Genomic DNA, 14,923 nt, shown 5'->3' with positions numbered 1-14,923 from the left:
TTCATAAAGGTTATTACAGTCCAGACAAAGTTCTACCAGATTTACTTTGCTTGTCGTAGTATTGTGGGTAAAAAAGCATCATCAACCGCTGTTGTTACACATTCCTTCCTTGAGGTCACAATCAACATTTTTTGCCAAATGTACACAACACAAATCTGGATTTGGGGATTATTAAGAGTTCTGTGAACATTTGATTTATGGACCCTTCATTTCATTTTGCTGGAGCCACTCTTGACCCCAGTCTCTGAAGCTTTAGGTTACAACAAGAGCTGTGGGACCCGGCGCTTTAATTTACCTTTCAAGCCTGCTGCAAACGTTTTATGTATGTTCCATGTACATTTTCATTTTCCCATGGTCCATAAACAATCAGCTCTAATATCCTGCCTGTAAATCTTTCTATCACAAGCGGCTGGCAGCCTGGGGAGAAGCTGGCGTGTCCCTCAGGTTGCTCGCCTCACATCATAAATCCTGAACCTTCTGAGCGCAATCTGTCTCTCAGATCCAGGAAATGTCAAGGCTACCTCAAGGCAGGGTTTTCCACAAGTGTTAATCTCATAGCAAATGTGCTCTAAGTGTGTGTGTGTGCGTGTGTGTGTGTGTGTGTGTGCGCGCGTGTGCGTCCGTGCATGTGTGCGTGTGTGTGCGTGTGTATGTGTGTGTGTGTGTGTGAGTGATGTGCTAGGGTACATTTTTTGATGTTCCATCAACACTTACAACATCATGATATGGAGTTAACAGGAGCAACAGAATACTGAGGCTGATTTTTTTTTTTAATACTGCAACATTAAAGTGTTACTTCACCTTCTTCTTACAGATAGTTATCTTTAGCTCTCAAAGATGCTTTTGCTTCCTGTATTACTACTTAGTAACTCTGGAATGCAGTAAGAGTACAGTATTTAGCTTGAAGTTAATGAATTAAGGCTAACGAAAGTTACCAGCAAAATTCCCCTAAAGAAATCAGTTTGCAAACTCTCAAGCACATTGTCCGTAATAATCCATTGCTCTTTTATCCAGCTGTATACTCAGTATTTAACCGCCACTTAGATTTAAGGTAAAAGCAAAGAACTATAACACTTTCGGTTCAGCGCTTTTAAGCCCAAATCAAGGTGTTTGTGGATTACTGAGCATACAGCTGGACAAGGAGGATGTGGATTCAACTGGAGTTAAATTGATTTGTTAGCTGTCGATAGCCATTAGCTTCAAGCTAAAGAGTGCATGTTTGTTCGTTCTGAACACTGGAGTCACGATTGCAGTCCTACAAGAGGAAAAAACTGTCTTTGTGAGCACTTAAAGGCACAATGCACATTCTGATTTAAGTATTTTAAAGTAAGATTTGCTTATCGTCATTCGTAATCCTTTAGGTTTTTTTTTTTTTAAACACAAGCACGAATCATAACACAAGGCAGTCCAACAAAAACAGAAAGACTTGCCCTCTGGACTGTCTTTCGAGTAACACTCACAGTTTAATATGCATGTGCTTGCATGTGTGTACATGCGCCGTCATAAGTATATACACAATGTGCTGCAGCTGGAGCTCACCACACCCTGGTAAGCAGTGTTTGAGCTGGGATTCAGGAGGTGGTGGCAAAGACAAGTGTGCCAAGAAACAGAGTAAAATCGTAAGACTTAATGCGTCATTGGGTTTGCCGCAGGCTAATCCCTGTCAGTCTTGTGAACTCCTTCCTCCTTGTATGCTACATTCTGATAAGATGATTCTGAAAGCCTTTTGTGCCTAACAGAACAGTTCTGACAGACACCTGGTCCATGAAACTCCCATGACGAGGACCAAAGTGAGAATTTGATCGTACTCGGCGAGGTTGAAAGGTTACTGTCAGTGCTGCTTCAAAGTATTTCAGTCCACATCAGTTATATGTTAATGAGTGTGGAATGGTCTTCTCTGAACCACCACACTACTCAAATTATCTGTTGCCTTAAACAACGCCATTCAAACAAAAACAGCCTCAAGTGTCCGTGCTGTAAACAGGTGGGAGGTAAGAAGAGTTCCAGGTATCTGTACTTTACTTTTGTAACTTTACTCTTCTGTATTCTTTTGATCACTTTTTACTTTTACCTACTATATGTACTTATATGTACTTAAACTACTAACATTTTCAAAACACTTTTTACTTTAGTTTTAATGCCTTCATCCATCCATCCGTTCTATTTTCTACACCACACCCCCATTACAGGTCACGATCCTAAACAAAGCAATATGAAGCAATGCAAAACAAAACAATACGATATGATAGGATATACCGGTAACAGGACATAATATGACACGATGCTTTACAGTTTCTATCGTTGTATGATCAGAGGTTCAGTTAGTTTTCCACAAAAACAGCTGGTAGAAAGGTCATCCCTTTACTGTTTGCACCTTGCTTATGTCCTCTTACACTTTTGAATCTCCATATTGGGACATCATTTGTTCTATTATGAAGTCATCTCATCCAATGCATCACTTCTGTCATGGAATTTTACCCTTGCAAAGCTTATTATCCGTCAGTTTTTGTTGACTCTGTCAGAATGCCAATAGCGCTACTGGAAAGGATTCTTTTGAGGGATTTTCCTTATATTCTTCCTTTCATATCTTTAAACGATCTGCCAAAATATTAGAGACACCTCTCTTTGACAGTGAAAATCATAACTGAATATTATTGTATTTGCAAAGGCAGAAGTTTTGGCTGAGCTGTTGTCTTGGATCACATTAGGACCCAATGAAGTGACAAGTGAGTGTATCTCAAAGCAATAAATGTTCACTCGACCATGTACCTATTTTTAAATAGCAGCACATGTTTGGGGTGATTAGGTTTTGCTGCACAAGTTGCAACAGTGTTCATACTGATTTCTGCATATAAAAATGTTTGTCTGTGCCTTGAGGTGAAACGGCAACATGTTCCAGCCTTGTGCACTGCAGCAGACTTCTGACATTGATTGAAGCTGACAGATGTGGAGAAACTGAGTAAATAATTTCTGAGTTCATTTTCTTAGTAAATGCAATAAGAACTAGTTGACTTCTCAGATATAATCATCACCTGCTTTCATATGTTTGTATCTCAGAGGAGAATGGTGATAAAAGATAAGCTGTGAATGACAACACCCTCAGAGCTGATACAAGAGAATCATATCCTCAAACATATGTCCACACCTTATAAATAAACGTACTTATCTTCTTAAAGCGCCAACATTATCCTCTTGCTTGAACTTTTTCGTCTTTCATTTTCATTTTTTGTGCTCCTTCTTTCAAGGACCTCTTCTCCTAGCTGCCTCTCCAGCAGACCTGTCTTCAGTGTTGGTGATAACTATCATTTTCTGTCATTTGATGTATGTTAAAGCAGTCGCCGAAGTTAAGACCTATAATATTGTCCCCCTTCAGAAGTCACAGAGTCCCTATTAGAGCTGGCGCTGGGCTTGCTGGGGCTCATTATGGCCTTAGATAACCTTTTAAAGACACACCACAAAGTCTGGCCACAGCATCCCCCTTAAAGGGCTGATTTTAATGCCTGTGTGGGGGTTTGTAGTTCCACGTCCAGTCCTCAGAGACAATATCAACAGTGGCACACCACCATAACAGAGGTGATTGATCCATGATGATACTGGAGGTGGAGTTAGCACAAGTTTCTATGGGTTAAAAGGACTTCCTTGATGAATTTGTCAGACCAGACCAAAGGCTTGTAGCAACCCACCCCTCACACCCAGACTGACTGATCTGAGTAACACGATGCCGCATCACTGAAGATAAAACACAAGCATGATTTACATAAAAATCCCACAAATCTTCCCTTTGTTGACAAGACAGCTTTTAACCTGAGCTCATAACATGCCATTAGATCCTTCCTAACGCCCTTCTTTTGTTTGTTTGAAATCAAAGGCAACACTCGATGCACCATTATTGTGCTTCCAGAAAGATCTAACCCACCTAATGCAAAGTGTTGCTCTGCTGGTGTCAGTGAGGGAACCACAGGGCTGTCTGACTAGGTCTCAGTTCGAGGTCTGGCCATCAGGTGGAGAGGTCATGACCTGAGAGAGAGAGACAGAGAGAGCAAGTTATTCCCAAGATGTCCATTAGGGTGATATCTGTCATGTCATCTGGAGACCATGAAAGATTGTCATGAATGTTCTCTTTTTTCCACCATGAAGTGATTTTAATCCTAAGAGATCCAAAATTGTATCTAAGGGTGAATTCTTTCTTGCAATCCCATCGTAGACTTCCTGTTTCTCTGCATGACTGATCCTGGCAGAGCGGATGTGAGGAACCCTCCATGTTGATTTATACATGTCCAGAGACCCTTTTGGAACAGAAACTTTTGGGGGTGGGGTTCGGACTAAAGAAGACCCCTGGAGATGCTTTAAGAATGGTTGGAGAGGGGCAGGGGTGTGTGTGTGTCTGGGCTGGAGCTGACCAGCTTGTGTGAGTGGGGGCTAATGAAAACAAATGATCTGACAAGGTCAGAGGGTTGAGATCAAGGATGAGGGATACTCCGCCCCTCTCAATTTCCAACTTGGGAGATTAATGAGGCCACAGAACAGCCATTTCTCTGTATCATTTACTCCCCGAGGCCTCTGAACCTGGTGTTAGTGGTGTGTAGCCCACCTGTTGGCTCATTAAGGCTGTATGACACTGAGCCAGAGGGCATCCTGACTGGGGATTCTAACTGTTCTGTCCTGTGCTTTGGAGACAGCAGTTTAATGTGTTATCAGGGCAAAATCCTGCACAAGGGGGTGCTTTAACACGTCAATTTAAGAAATTGTTCTCCACTCAAACTTAAAAACCACCATCAGCGTTTAAGAGAGAATAATGAACAAATGAACGAATGAACAAATAAGGCAACGTTATAAAAGTTCTGAGTCCCATAAAGATAAAACAGTGTTATTAAATGTAAGTCGATTTACCAAAATTCTCCTCTCCTCACAACTGAGCTGGACATGAGGTGGCCTTTAGTGAAGAGCTCAGTCGTGACGCTGGAGCAGCTGCTCCTCAGTGAGGAATGAAGATGCTTTACAAGGCAAGACTGCTCTCTTCTGGACAGTTGAACTCAGCAGCACAACGTGTGAAACATGAATAAACTCTTACCCTTGCAAAAAATAAACATAAATTTAAGAAATGGATTATTATTTATAAACCCCAATATAAATGTCATTATGCCTAACAGTATGCCATTCAAAAATGTGTTTTTTTAAGTCATCTGAATTGGAAATTCTTTACAACATATTGTTTTTCCATTTGTGAAAAGTGTATTACACAAATTAAGTACATCGTCGAGGTACACATTGTACTTCATGGTGTGCTGTTCCTTTAATATATTTATCTGAACCATAACAAACTAATTACCTTTTTTTAAAGAAAAAAAAGAAAGTTTTTGCACAGAAAATATTACAAAACCTGATGAAGATGAAGTTTAAATGAAGAGGACAAAATCTGAGAAGCCCACTCATGCCATTGTAATGTAACATGAGAGCTCTGAGTTCAAGGAATAAATGCTCCTTAAAGTGTTTATAATGTGAAGTTTTACTTTTGAAACCAACATAAGCTCAACATGAAACGCCTTTTTTACTCATGTATAATTTTCTGGGGAGTCCTTTATATCTGCCAGAGCACTATTTCATCACAGTATTTCTAATTTGAGATAAGATAAACCTTTATTCGTCCCTCAGTGGGGAAATTGGCACTGTTAAAGCAGCAGAAACAGAGAAGTAGCAGCAGAAAAACGACAAGAGCAATAAATAGAAGAAACTATAATAAACTACAATAAAACTATAATACACGTAATAAACTACAATCAACTACAATAAATACTAGTAGCATAAGTGTGTGCTATTGCACAGTACAGTGTTGAGTATTGAACAGCAAAGTGTTGAATATTGCACACATAAGTAAAACCAAATTGCACACATAAGTAAAAAAAGAAAACTATGCGCTTCTTCTTCTGATGCTGTAAAGTTTTTCTTTAATATTCTCTTTAAATGAAAAAAATAGCTATTTCCATATTTCTCATATAAATGTTAATATTTGTTTATTTTTGTTTTTGTTTTTTTCTTATTTCATAAACCTATCTGTAAATGCTGCTGAAACTATTTCATTTTGCCGGTGTCGGATAAATAAAATATTCTTTTTCTTATTTCTTATCATTCTTGTACATTGCAGGGGCAGGAACAATTAGTCTTCGGTTGCATTTGCTCATGTGAGACACTAGATGGCAACGTTAACCAGGCTGGCTCTCAGTAACAATGGCCGCCGTTTGCACTTTAGTTCATTTACATAATTGCCCTATTATTTCTAGTTTGATTCCTCAAAATGTGCAATTTAACGCAGAACACATAAATACAACAACTTGCATTTATTTCCCCGACGAAAGCCATTAATGACCTCTGAAAACATTTTCAATTTTGTATCTGTGGATATTCTCAATTTTCTTCATGCTGTTAGAGAATGGCAATCAATTTAACTATCCAGCTATGAACTATTGCCTTTGACTATTAAGTTCTATTAACGTTCTACACACTAAAAGGGTACTGCAACATGCCCTTTGTTACTGAGTCTCGCGGTTCATTTAGAACCAAAATAATTGCTTTCTTTATGAAGAATCAGCCTCGCTACTTCATTTCCCATACTGCATTGCTGCGCAGCCGCTACTTGTCACTGCTGTCGCTCTGCCTGTGAGTGCCCGCGGTGAATAGCTCCAGCATCCCTACGCAGGCTGTGTAGCAAATGTAGATATAGGAGGAGGAGGGAAAGAAATCATTTGAAAAGATGTAATCGTGGAATAAATGTAAGGTGCGGGCAGATTGCGATGAGGAGAGGAAGATGTGGCAGACTGGAATTTTGTGCTGCGCCTGTGTAGTGCAAGGACCGTTATTTTGAGAGAAATAATGCGGAATATTCCTCCCTGTAGGTGTTAACGCAGAAAATTCAAGATGAAGAAGCAATTCAATCGCATGCGACAGCTCGCCAACCAAACGGTGGGAAGGTAAGCAAACCATTTACGTGCGCTATTCTCTGCGGGGCAGGTAAGCTGACCCCCATGTGAAATATATCCATGCAAATGGGATTTCTGCTTAATATCATACGTCTGAATATGTACTATATATGACTTATTAATGAGCAAAGAATAGTCCAACGCGCCTACAGCTCTACTATGCGTAATGTTCATTGGAATAAGCTACCGCATAGGCAGCGTGTAGGCGCATTGCCCCACTACAACCTGCCCACGGAAATACACCACATCTAGATAATTGCAGGATAGCAGCCGAGCGAGCTCTCCTGCAACAGCCGGCATCGCCTCTGGAGAGTGAAAATATGCTACTGAGAAGTTACATTTCGATTATATCAACCTCCACTCATCAAACCTGTCAATAGGTGATGCAGACGGATGCGGTGTGGGCTGCGACATGAGGGGGAAAATGGGAAAAGGCGCAATGTTTTCATTACGCAGTCAGCTGTTAGGAGGGGAAGCACCTCCTAGGCGTGGGTTATCAAGTGCATGAATTCCTGAAGGTCGTGTTTAGGCTCTGTTATTTACGTTGCTCTCCCATTATTATTCTGTTAGTTAATCCAACTAATTTATGTGGAAGGATTCCCTCTCCTCTCGGGTGACAAGTGCTTCCCCTCCATCTGGGTGGCTCTGATCCCCTCCACCTTCAGGAATGGATGCTTTGTTGACCTTTTGCACAAGTCCCAGGGTTTATCACTCTACCCCCACCCTGCTCATAGAGCAGCTTGTCAAGCAGTGCAGGGCCAGAAGGTGTTCTTTCCTCAGCACCGGGAGATTAGAGCCGGGAGGTGTGGGTCATTATTATTACAGGAGTGGAATGCTCTCAGAGGGAGCGCTTGCAGCCACTATTTGTGCTATCATACCCCCCCCCCCCCCAACCACCACCACCTTTACAGGAGGATGGGGTTTTCTACTTCCAGTCTTTCTATGATCATATGACTCATTGGAGAGTGTGTGTAGGTGTGATTCTAGATTTGTGAGTGGGCTGAGCCTTCAAGCTGAGGAGGGAGGGCGGCTCCTCGTTGCATGTGTGCGTGTGTGTGTGTGTGTGCATATGTGTGTGTGTTAATTTAAACCGCTCCCAACATGTAGTGCTTGTCACCACTGTCTCAGCAGCAACCTTTCAAGGTGGTCAACAGAACCATAAAATTCAACATTCTTTGAGGTTTTTTGACTGGATTTGGATCATTGCAGAAGAAGCAGGTCTTCCCTTAAGTTGACCTTGAGTAAGAGTTGGATGTGGGACATCAGTGGGAGAGATGGAGATGAACTAGATAGCTACCATCCCCAGCAAGGCGTTTTAAACAATCATGCAAAGACATCACATAACTTTCTCTATATGAACACCTGTGACTGACCCTGACACAATAACAGAATTTGCCCACTCTCGCAAGAATTTCACCCAATAATATTATCAGAAACTACCATAAAAAGAAGTCAAGATGTCTGTGCAGATGGTGTCACACGGAGGGCTGATGGGGGAGATGAGAATAGACTTCTCATATGTTTGGGTGTTAATGACCCTTTGCAACAACACATGGAACATGGATGTATGTATCTATGGATGGATGTGTGTGTGTGAGTGTGTGAGGTTTTCTCATGCATACATGTTTAGATCATGTTTCCTGGCACACATTAGTGTTTTAGTGCAGGATCACAACACAGGATCAGATGAATGTTAGCTCATGCAATCAGGCATCTTAATGTAGCATTCATTTAATTATAGTTCCCTTCATGCTACATTTCCATTCCTCGTTTTACCTCACACAACATTTGAGCCTTTTTCTCTGCGAGGAGGGAGACTTTTTGGTTTAAAACTCCAGCAGTCCTCTCATTTTCTGTAATGAATTACAATGTTCCTAGTTGCTGTATACATTTTTCCCAGTTAAAAAAAGGTGTGTGGGGGGGGGCATCTTGGGTTAGAATACATGAGCAGTGTTATAAACCCTCTATGAATTCATTTGTATCAGTTCATTCCCCTGGCCACAGCGTCTCGAGAAATGTGTCTACAGTTGTTTTGCAAACTAGAAATTGTAAATGCAGCGAGGTAACAACCTTACGTGTATCTAATGTCAGTGTTTTCTGCAGTATGTGTGTGTGTGTGGGGGGGGGGGGGGGTAAACCAGAGGAAGGCCCTTTATTCATCCAGATCAATAAGACAGAACATTTCTTTCAGATTCAACAGCCTGAGAGTGGCCTCAGAAGGCAGCAAGCTCCGTGCATTCTGGTGCTTGTAGGTTTTCTACGTTTTTATCAAAAGGTGATACCACAGCTTGAGTAGGAGCTGAGTCGGAATACGAGTCCTCAGGTCAGCAGCCAATTATACGTCCTGACCTTCACGTACGGTCATGAGATTGCAGCTACAAGCAGCTGGATGGATGGATTTAGGAATGGAGTGAGGAGCTCTGACATCTAACAGGAACCTGGAGTACAACCACTGCTCCTTCATGTACAGAGGAGTCAGCTGAGATGATTTGAGCATCTAGTTAGGGAGGCTCCTGGGTGCCTCTTGTTGAAGGTGGTCTCAAATCTGCATAGACCCAGAACATGCTGGAGGGATTATTTATCTATCCTGATCGGGGAATACCTCAGGGTTCCCTCAGGAGAAGTTAGAGGATGCATGGGAGAGGAACATCTGGGTTACCATGCTCAGTCTGCTGCCAGAGCTACCCAGTCCTGGAGAAGAAAATGGATGGATGGATGGATGGATGGATGGATGGATGCATGGATGGATGGATGGATGGATTTTCTCAACCAATTTTTATGAAAGGATCATCTTTCCAATGGAAAACTGCCTCTCTAATATATTCAATTACGCAGCATCATATAATTTCTGAGATTCTGCTGACTCAAACTTCACCCGTCTTGAGAGAGGAAACCTCCTGATCCTCAGCAGTAGAAACCACTTATCAAATCAAAAAGAAGGAACCCACCATGTTGGAAAAGAGTGGACCAAAAACAACATTTAAGGTCATGTTTGGTTCTGGGAAACAATAACCAGCTTTTTTTCCCACCACCATCTGGATAAAACAACAAGAGAACAATCTACCTACAATCAGTCATGAAATCAGTTGTTAGAGGAGCTAAACAAACCTGTGTGTGTGTGTGTGTGTGTGATGTCTTCATCAGGTGATTAAGCTTCGCCTCTCTAAAACTGCTGAGCCTTTCTTCTTTGACCGTTTTACCACAAGTTTGTTTTATCTGTCTTAAATGTGATGGAGATCAAAGGTCTTCTTTCAGTGCAGGGTGTGTGTGTGTGTGTCTGTGTGTGTGGTGGTGGTGGGGGGGTGTTGCGATCAGGTGTGCTGTGTCAGCATCCCGCTGCTGCTGCTGCTGCTGCCTGCCCGGGTGACATCCATGTCATGTGATTGCCAGTTTAACCAATCACCTCTGCGGGGCAAGCCTTCATAGACGAGGGTGTGCAGCCATGCATACTGTATAGCGTAAAGAGATGTGTAATGGAACACTGGGAGAGACAAAGGGAGCAAACATGCCTGAATGTGTGTTTGCTTTCATTTCTTGTGTCTTGTGAACATTTTAGCTTTTTGACTTTATTTCAGGGTTCAATATTTTATGTTCCATGTTGTTAGAATTCATATAAAAGGCTTGAGAAGTGTACTTATTTATCTATCTATCTTTAAAATGCATTGTTATTCTTTTGTTCCCCTCAAACAAGCCAGGGAAAGATTACTTTGCTTCAACAATCTCCCACCCTCCATTTCTCTTGACCTACTTCTCTATTCCCAATTCACTGCCCTATCTAGGTCTAAGACAGCCTGGTTCAAAAAAATAAGAAAAATCCATGATACCCGTCTGTAAGAATTTATGTCATTTCACATTTTCAAATAAGTGCATCTTAAAAGCAGGGAAAAAACAAAAATGAAGCCTTTTTTTCCATGTCTTCCCTTTAATCTTGGAAACAACTCCAGGACCAACCTCCTGACATATTGCCTCTCATCTTCATATACCGTCTTCAGCGATGTTCACCAGCATCACAAGCTTGTGGTAATAGCATCCACCCTGCTCTAGCCTTTAGGCTAAGCTTTATCCCCCTACCCAACAATACAATTATCAGAAAATGGCAGCCATTTGTGGTTTGGCTGCTGGAGGTGTATGGATGCTTTTGCATTATTTCTTTCGGTTCAGTCAGCCATTATGAACGAGTAGCTGACTACTGATGAGCATGCACACAAGCCTCTTATAGAAGTTAATGAAGGGTCATCGGAGGAGTAGATTGCAGGTAAATGAAGAATAACTCTCCGGGCCTGTTTTAACATTCAGGGCCAAATTAACATATTTGTCTCTTGTATGTCAGACTTTATAAAAGAGGAACCCCGATGGCCAAAGCAGCATCTCTTCGAAGTCTGACTCCTTTGTATCCATGTGGATGTTAGAGAGGCAGAAGAGCCTTCACTGCTTCGAAGTTGATTTTTCCGGTCATGTTTTGAAATATCAATTTAGAAATTTTAAAACTATTCTGCCTGTCTCTTGCTTGAGGTGATTTCCACCTTTTTCAAAGAGCAGATACACAAAATACCTCTGGTTCTAACGAGCTCTGGTGTAGCAGACCTTTACCTCACATGAATGACCAGCTTTTCTGATGCCCGTGTCATCCCAGATATTCCCAAACTTCGTCTGCAACGTTTGATAGTAGCTGGCACAAAAGAGGACTCACAACTTGTACAACTGATTCCTTAAGACCCCTCCTGCTTTTTTGCTGCGGATAGCTGGTGATAGCCAAGACCTCTTCTTCTACTGTTCATATTTTGTTACAGCCGTACTTAGCACTGGTATTATATGAAAAAAAAACAACACATAGCCTTGTGTATTCGCTCCAAACCAGTTAATGGAAATGAATCAAATTTGCATTTTATTTTTTGCAATTTTTCCAAGGTTTGCATTTAATTGACATGACAATGAAATATGAATGTAACTACACATAAATATTAGCTTGCCAATTACAACTTCAGCACATCTTGAGCTAGCAAATGTCATTTTTGTTCAGCTTTATTGTCATCAGGAGTCATAAATCAAGACTTTAGTGTGTTCGAATTCATGTATCTTTCTTTCGGTAAATGTGTTTTGCATTGCAGTGATAGCATCAGAGGTCCGTGTTGATCACTCGTCAATAACCCCATCAGTGCCTCTCGGTGACAGCATACAACAGTGTGGCATTAGTGATAAAGACCCTTTGTTAAGGGGGCATTTTGGTCATCAAAAGAGAGATGATGTAATATCAAACAGAAGCGCTCTCTCCCTCTTTCCATGCCACTGGTTCAATTAAAATCTCTTAAAGAGCCCCTGTACCATTCCACTGTTAGGTTACCAATAATGTATTTTTGGAAGAACATATGAAAGAAATGTCATATCATGAAATATCCTAGCACACAAATAGTTCATAAGTTTTCTTCGCAACTGCAAAAACTTCTTCCAGCTTATGCATCGACAAGGAATTCAATGGAAATTTGTTTGTGACACGTCCAAAAATACCACTAATATATCCTGCTAATGGCTTAGGCCTGTTGTCAGAATGCAGAATCTGCAATTTGATCTTTGTCTCCTCCAAAAGATAAACACTTGTTTCTTTTATTGTATCATTTCAACATTCCATCTATTAATTTTTGACATATGCTGCTCACAAGGTTCAAGCAACAAACAAACAAACGCAGATCGCATTAATGTAAACTCATGAAATGTAAAATAAAATTAGTTCATACACAAACAGGCTACAGCCAAAAATGGTGAGCAAATCAGCAAATACTGCAAACAGTATGTACACTGACTCAATAGAAGGGGGAAACTCTCAATCAGAAATATTAAGGCTGTAATATTAATCATATTTGTACAAATGTTGGGGTGACAGAAGGGTCCTTGCTTGGGAAGGTGATGACCCCGAGGGGTGTATGAACATTGTGGAACTGCAGTAGCAGAAGTGGAGTGGCCCTGTTAGAAAGCCAAAGGAGACGGACTACTTCCTATCAATATGCCCACTTCCTTCCATTCAAGAATGCCATTAAGCTCAAAACAGGAAGCGCTAATCCAGTAATAATAATAATTTTCTATTTTCTCTGCATATCGCTACATTTTCTGCTTTTGGTAATAACGAACAAAAAGAAGCTTCTCCATCCCCCCTCCATCATTCCATCCCCCCTTCATCACTTCAACTACAGTCGTGGTTTCATGTGCTTTGGTTGCCTAGAAACGCTCATTTGGTATTAGCTGTTTTAGCACATTTGTTTGGCTTCTCCAACCCACGATACAATATCAAAAAATGGTGCATAAAAATGATATCAGTACCATCAAAGAAGGAAGTGTGCTTTCATGCAGATAGACAATAACAGGGCTCCATTTGGATGTTGTGGCCTCAATCATTGTGTGTTGATGCTCCCTGCTGCTGGACTGTGGTGTTGTTTAGGTGCTCGGGCAGATGTCCAGTGTAAAAATAAAGTGAATTCAAAGTACAGAGTTCCTCTTGTGGAGATTATTCACCATGAATAAAGTTATTAGAGATAACTCACTGCCTGTGTTTCTCTCTCTCTCTCTCTCTCTCTCTCTCTCTCTTTCTCTCTCTATTGCAGTCTTTCCCTCCCTCTCTGGGCGTGTGTGTGTGTGTGTGTGTGTGTGTGTGTGTGTGTGTGTGTGTGTGTGTGTGTGTGTGTGTGTGTGTGTGTGTGTGCGTGTGTGTGCATGCGCGCGTGCACTGCTCTCACAGTTATTCTTGCATAGTTAACAGAACTGTGACCTAGTTTGCTGGACAACTACAGTAAGTGGGTTTTTCTGTTTTAGTAACCTTGTGTCCCATCAGCCTTCCATCTAGTCATTTGGTAGGAAATCAGTCGGTCCCCTGGATGCATGGCAAAGGTCTGCAGAAGAAATAAAAACAGGATTAAGTTTAGAAATATTCCTATGGCACAACGCTAGCATGTGTGTCTTTTTGTGTGTTGCTGACTGTGGATCTCATGCCAGCGCTCCGGGCCGTGCGGTGCCCTGCTGTGGCCCAGGGCCATCATTCTGCTCCACTACTCTCTCCTAGCACCATAGGAGCTACAGAACCGTCCAGCACAGGCCTCAGAGGGCGGTGCTTTTGCTAGCCAGACGAACCTGTAGACTAAGTAGTAAACCAATATAGACCGTGCATGTTATTTTATTCACAGTTTTGATTATGTTAACATGGATTATTCATGCTTTCATAAACCATGCACAGGGCCTAAGGCTGAGGCTGAGGCTGACCAACATTAACATTTCTCAAGATAGAAAATATTTATTATACAAGACATATTAGTATAGACTGTGCTTTACTGCATGGATTCTAATGACTCGGTATATTTAAGGCACTTGTGAAAATATTCACAATGAAATCACATCCTCAGCAAGCTGTAAATACACAAGCCTTGGTGTCCGGGGCTCAGACCCGTCGTCTTATCGGCGCTTTCTTAATGTTGCCGCCAGTGTTAGGGAGGGAAGTTATTCCGATTCTGGCAGTTGATCTCTCTGTAAATATTGTCTCAACCAATTTCATCTCCCTCTAGTCTTCTGCATTCATCCGTGTTTGAATTGCACAGATATGTTGCAGTCTTGTGTCACGGCGAGAGTCTGTCAACTTTAAAGCAAGAGATATATATCTCAGTGTTTTTACCTTACATGTATCAATCTGTTGGGTTTTGTTGTTGGTTTTTTTAGTGCACGCACATGTGTTTGTGTGTGCACATGTGAATGTGTCTGTATTGAGTCGTCAGCTCCAGGTAAAGGAATGCGGGCGAAGCGGCAGATGGTTGGCATAAACAATGAGCACACCGCCCACATGGCTGCCAAGTCTCCCACGTGTTTACTTTCCTCCCAGGATACATTCTGCACACTTGTTTGTTGAGAGGAATCACTCTCCAGCCTTCACCTCCAAAAATGTTCACTTTACATCAACTCCATTCCTCTTCATT

General features: G+C 41.5%; 1 protein-coding gene across 6 annotated transcripts in view; it reads left to right on the top strand.

The window, feature by feature from the left end:
• The first annotated feature begins 6,667 nt into the window (after positions 1-6,667).
• arhgap44a (Rho GTPase activating protein 44a) overlaps positions 6,668-14,923 on the top strand; it is a 27,098-nt gene continuing 18,842 nt past the window's right edge. For 5 of the 6 annotated variants that reach the window (XM_086184417.1, XM_086184419.1, XM_086184421.1 and 2 more), the window contains exon 1: positions 6,670-6,965. In XM_086184417.1, coding sequence (XP_086040543.1) covers positions 6,913-6,965 — 53 coding nt within the window. In that variant the 5' untranslated portion in view covers positions 6,670-6,912. Of the gene's footprint in view, positions 6,966-14,923 lie in introns of all 6 variants that reach the window. The other variant, XM_086184415.1, reaches the window with a different exon arrangement.

Source organism: Aulostomus chinensis, chromosome 18 (assembly GCF_037954235.1).
Source record: "Aulostomus chinensis isolate RoL2024-O1b breed Wild chromosome 18, RoL_Achi_v1.0, whole genome shotgun sequence".
NCBI lineage: Eukaryota > Metazoa > Chordata > Actinopteri > Syngnathiformes > Aulostomidae > Aulostomus > Aulostomus chinensis.
The sequence above is the reverse complement of the archived record's forward strand: the minus strand, read 5'-3'. Positions and strand labels throughout refer to the sequence as shown.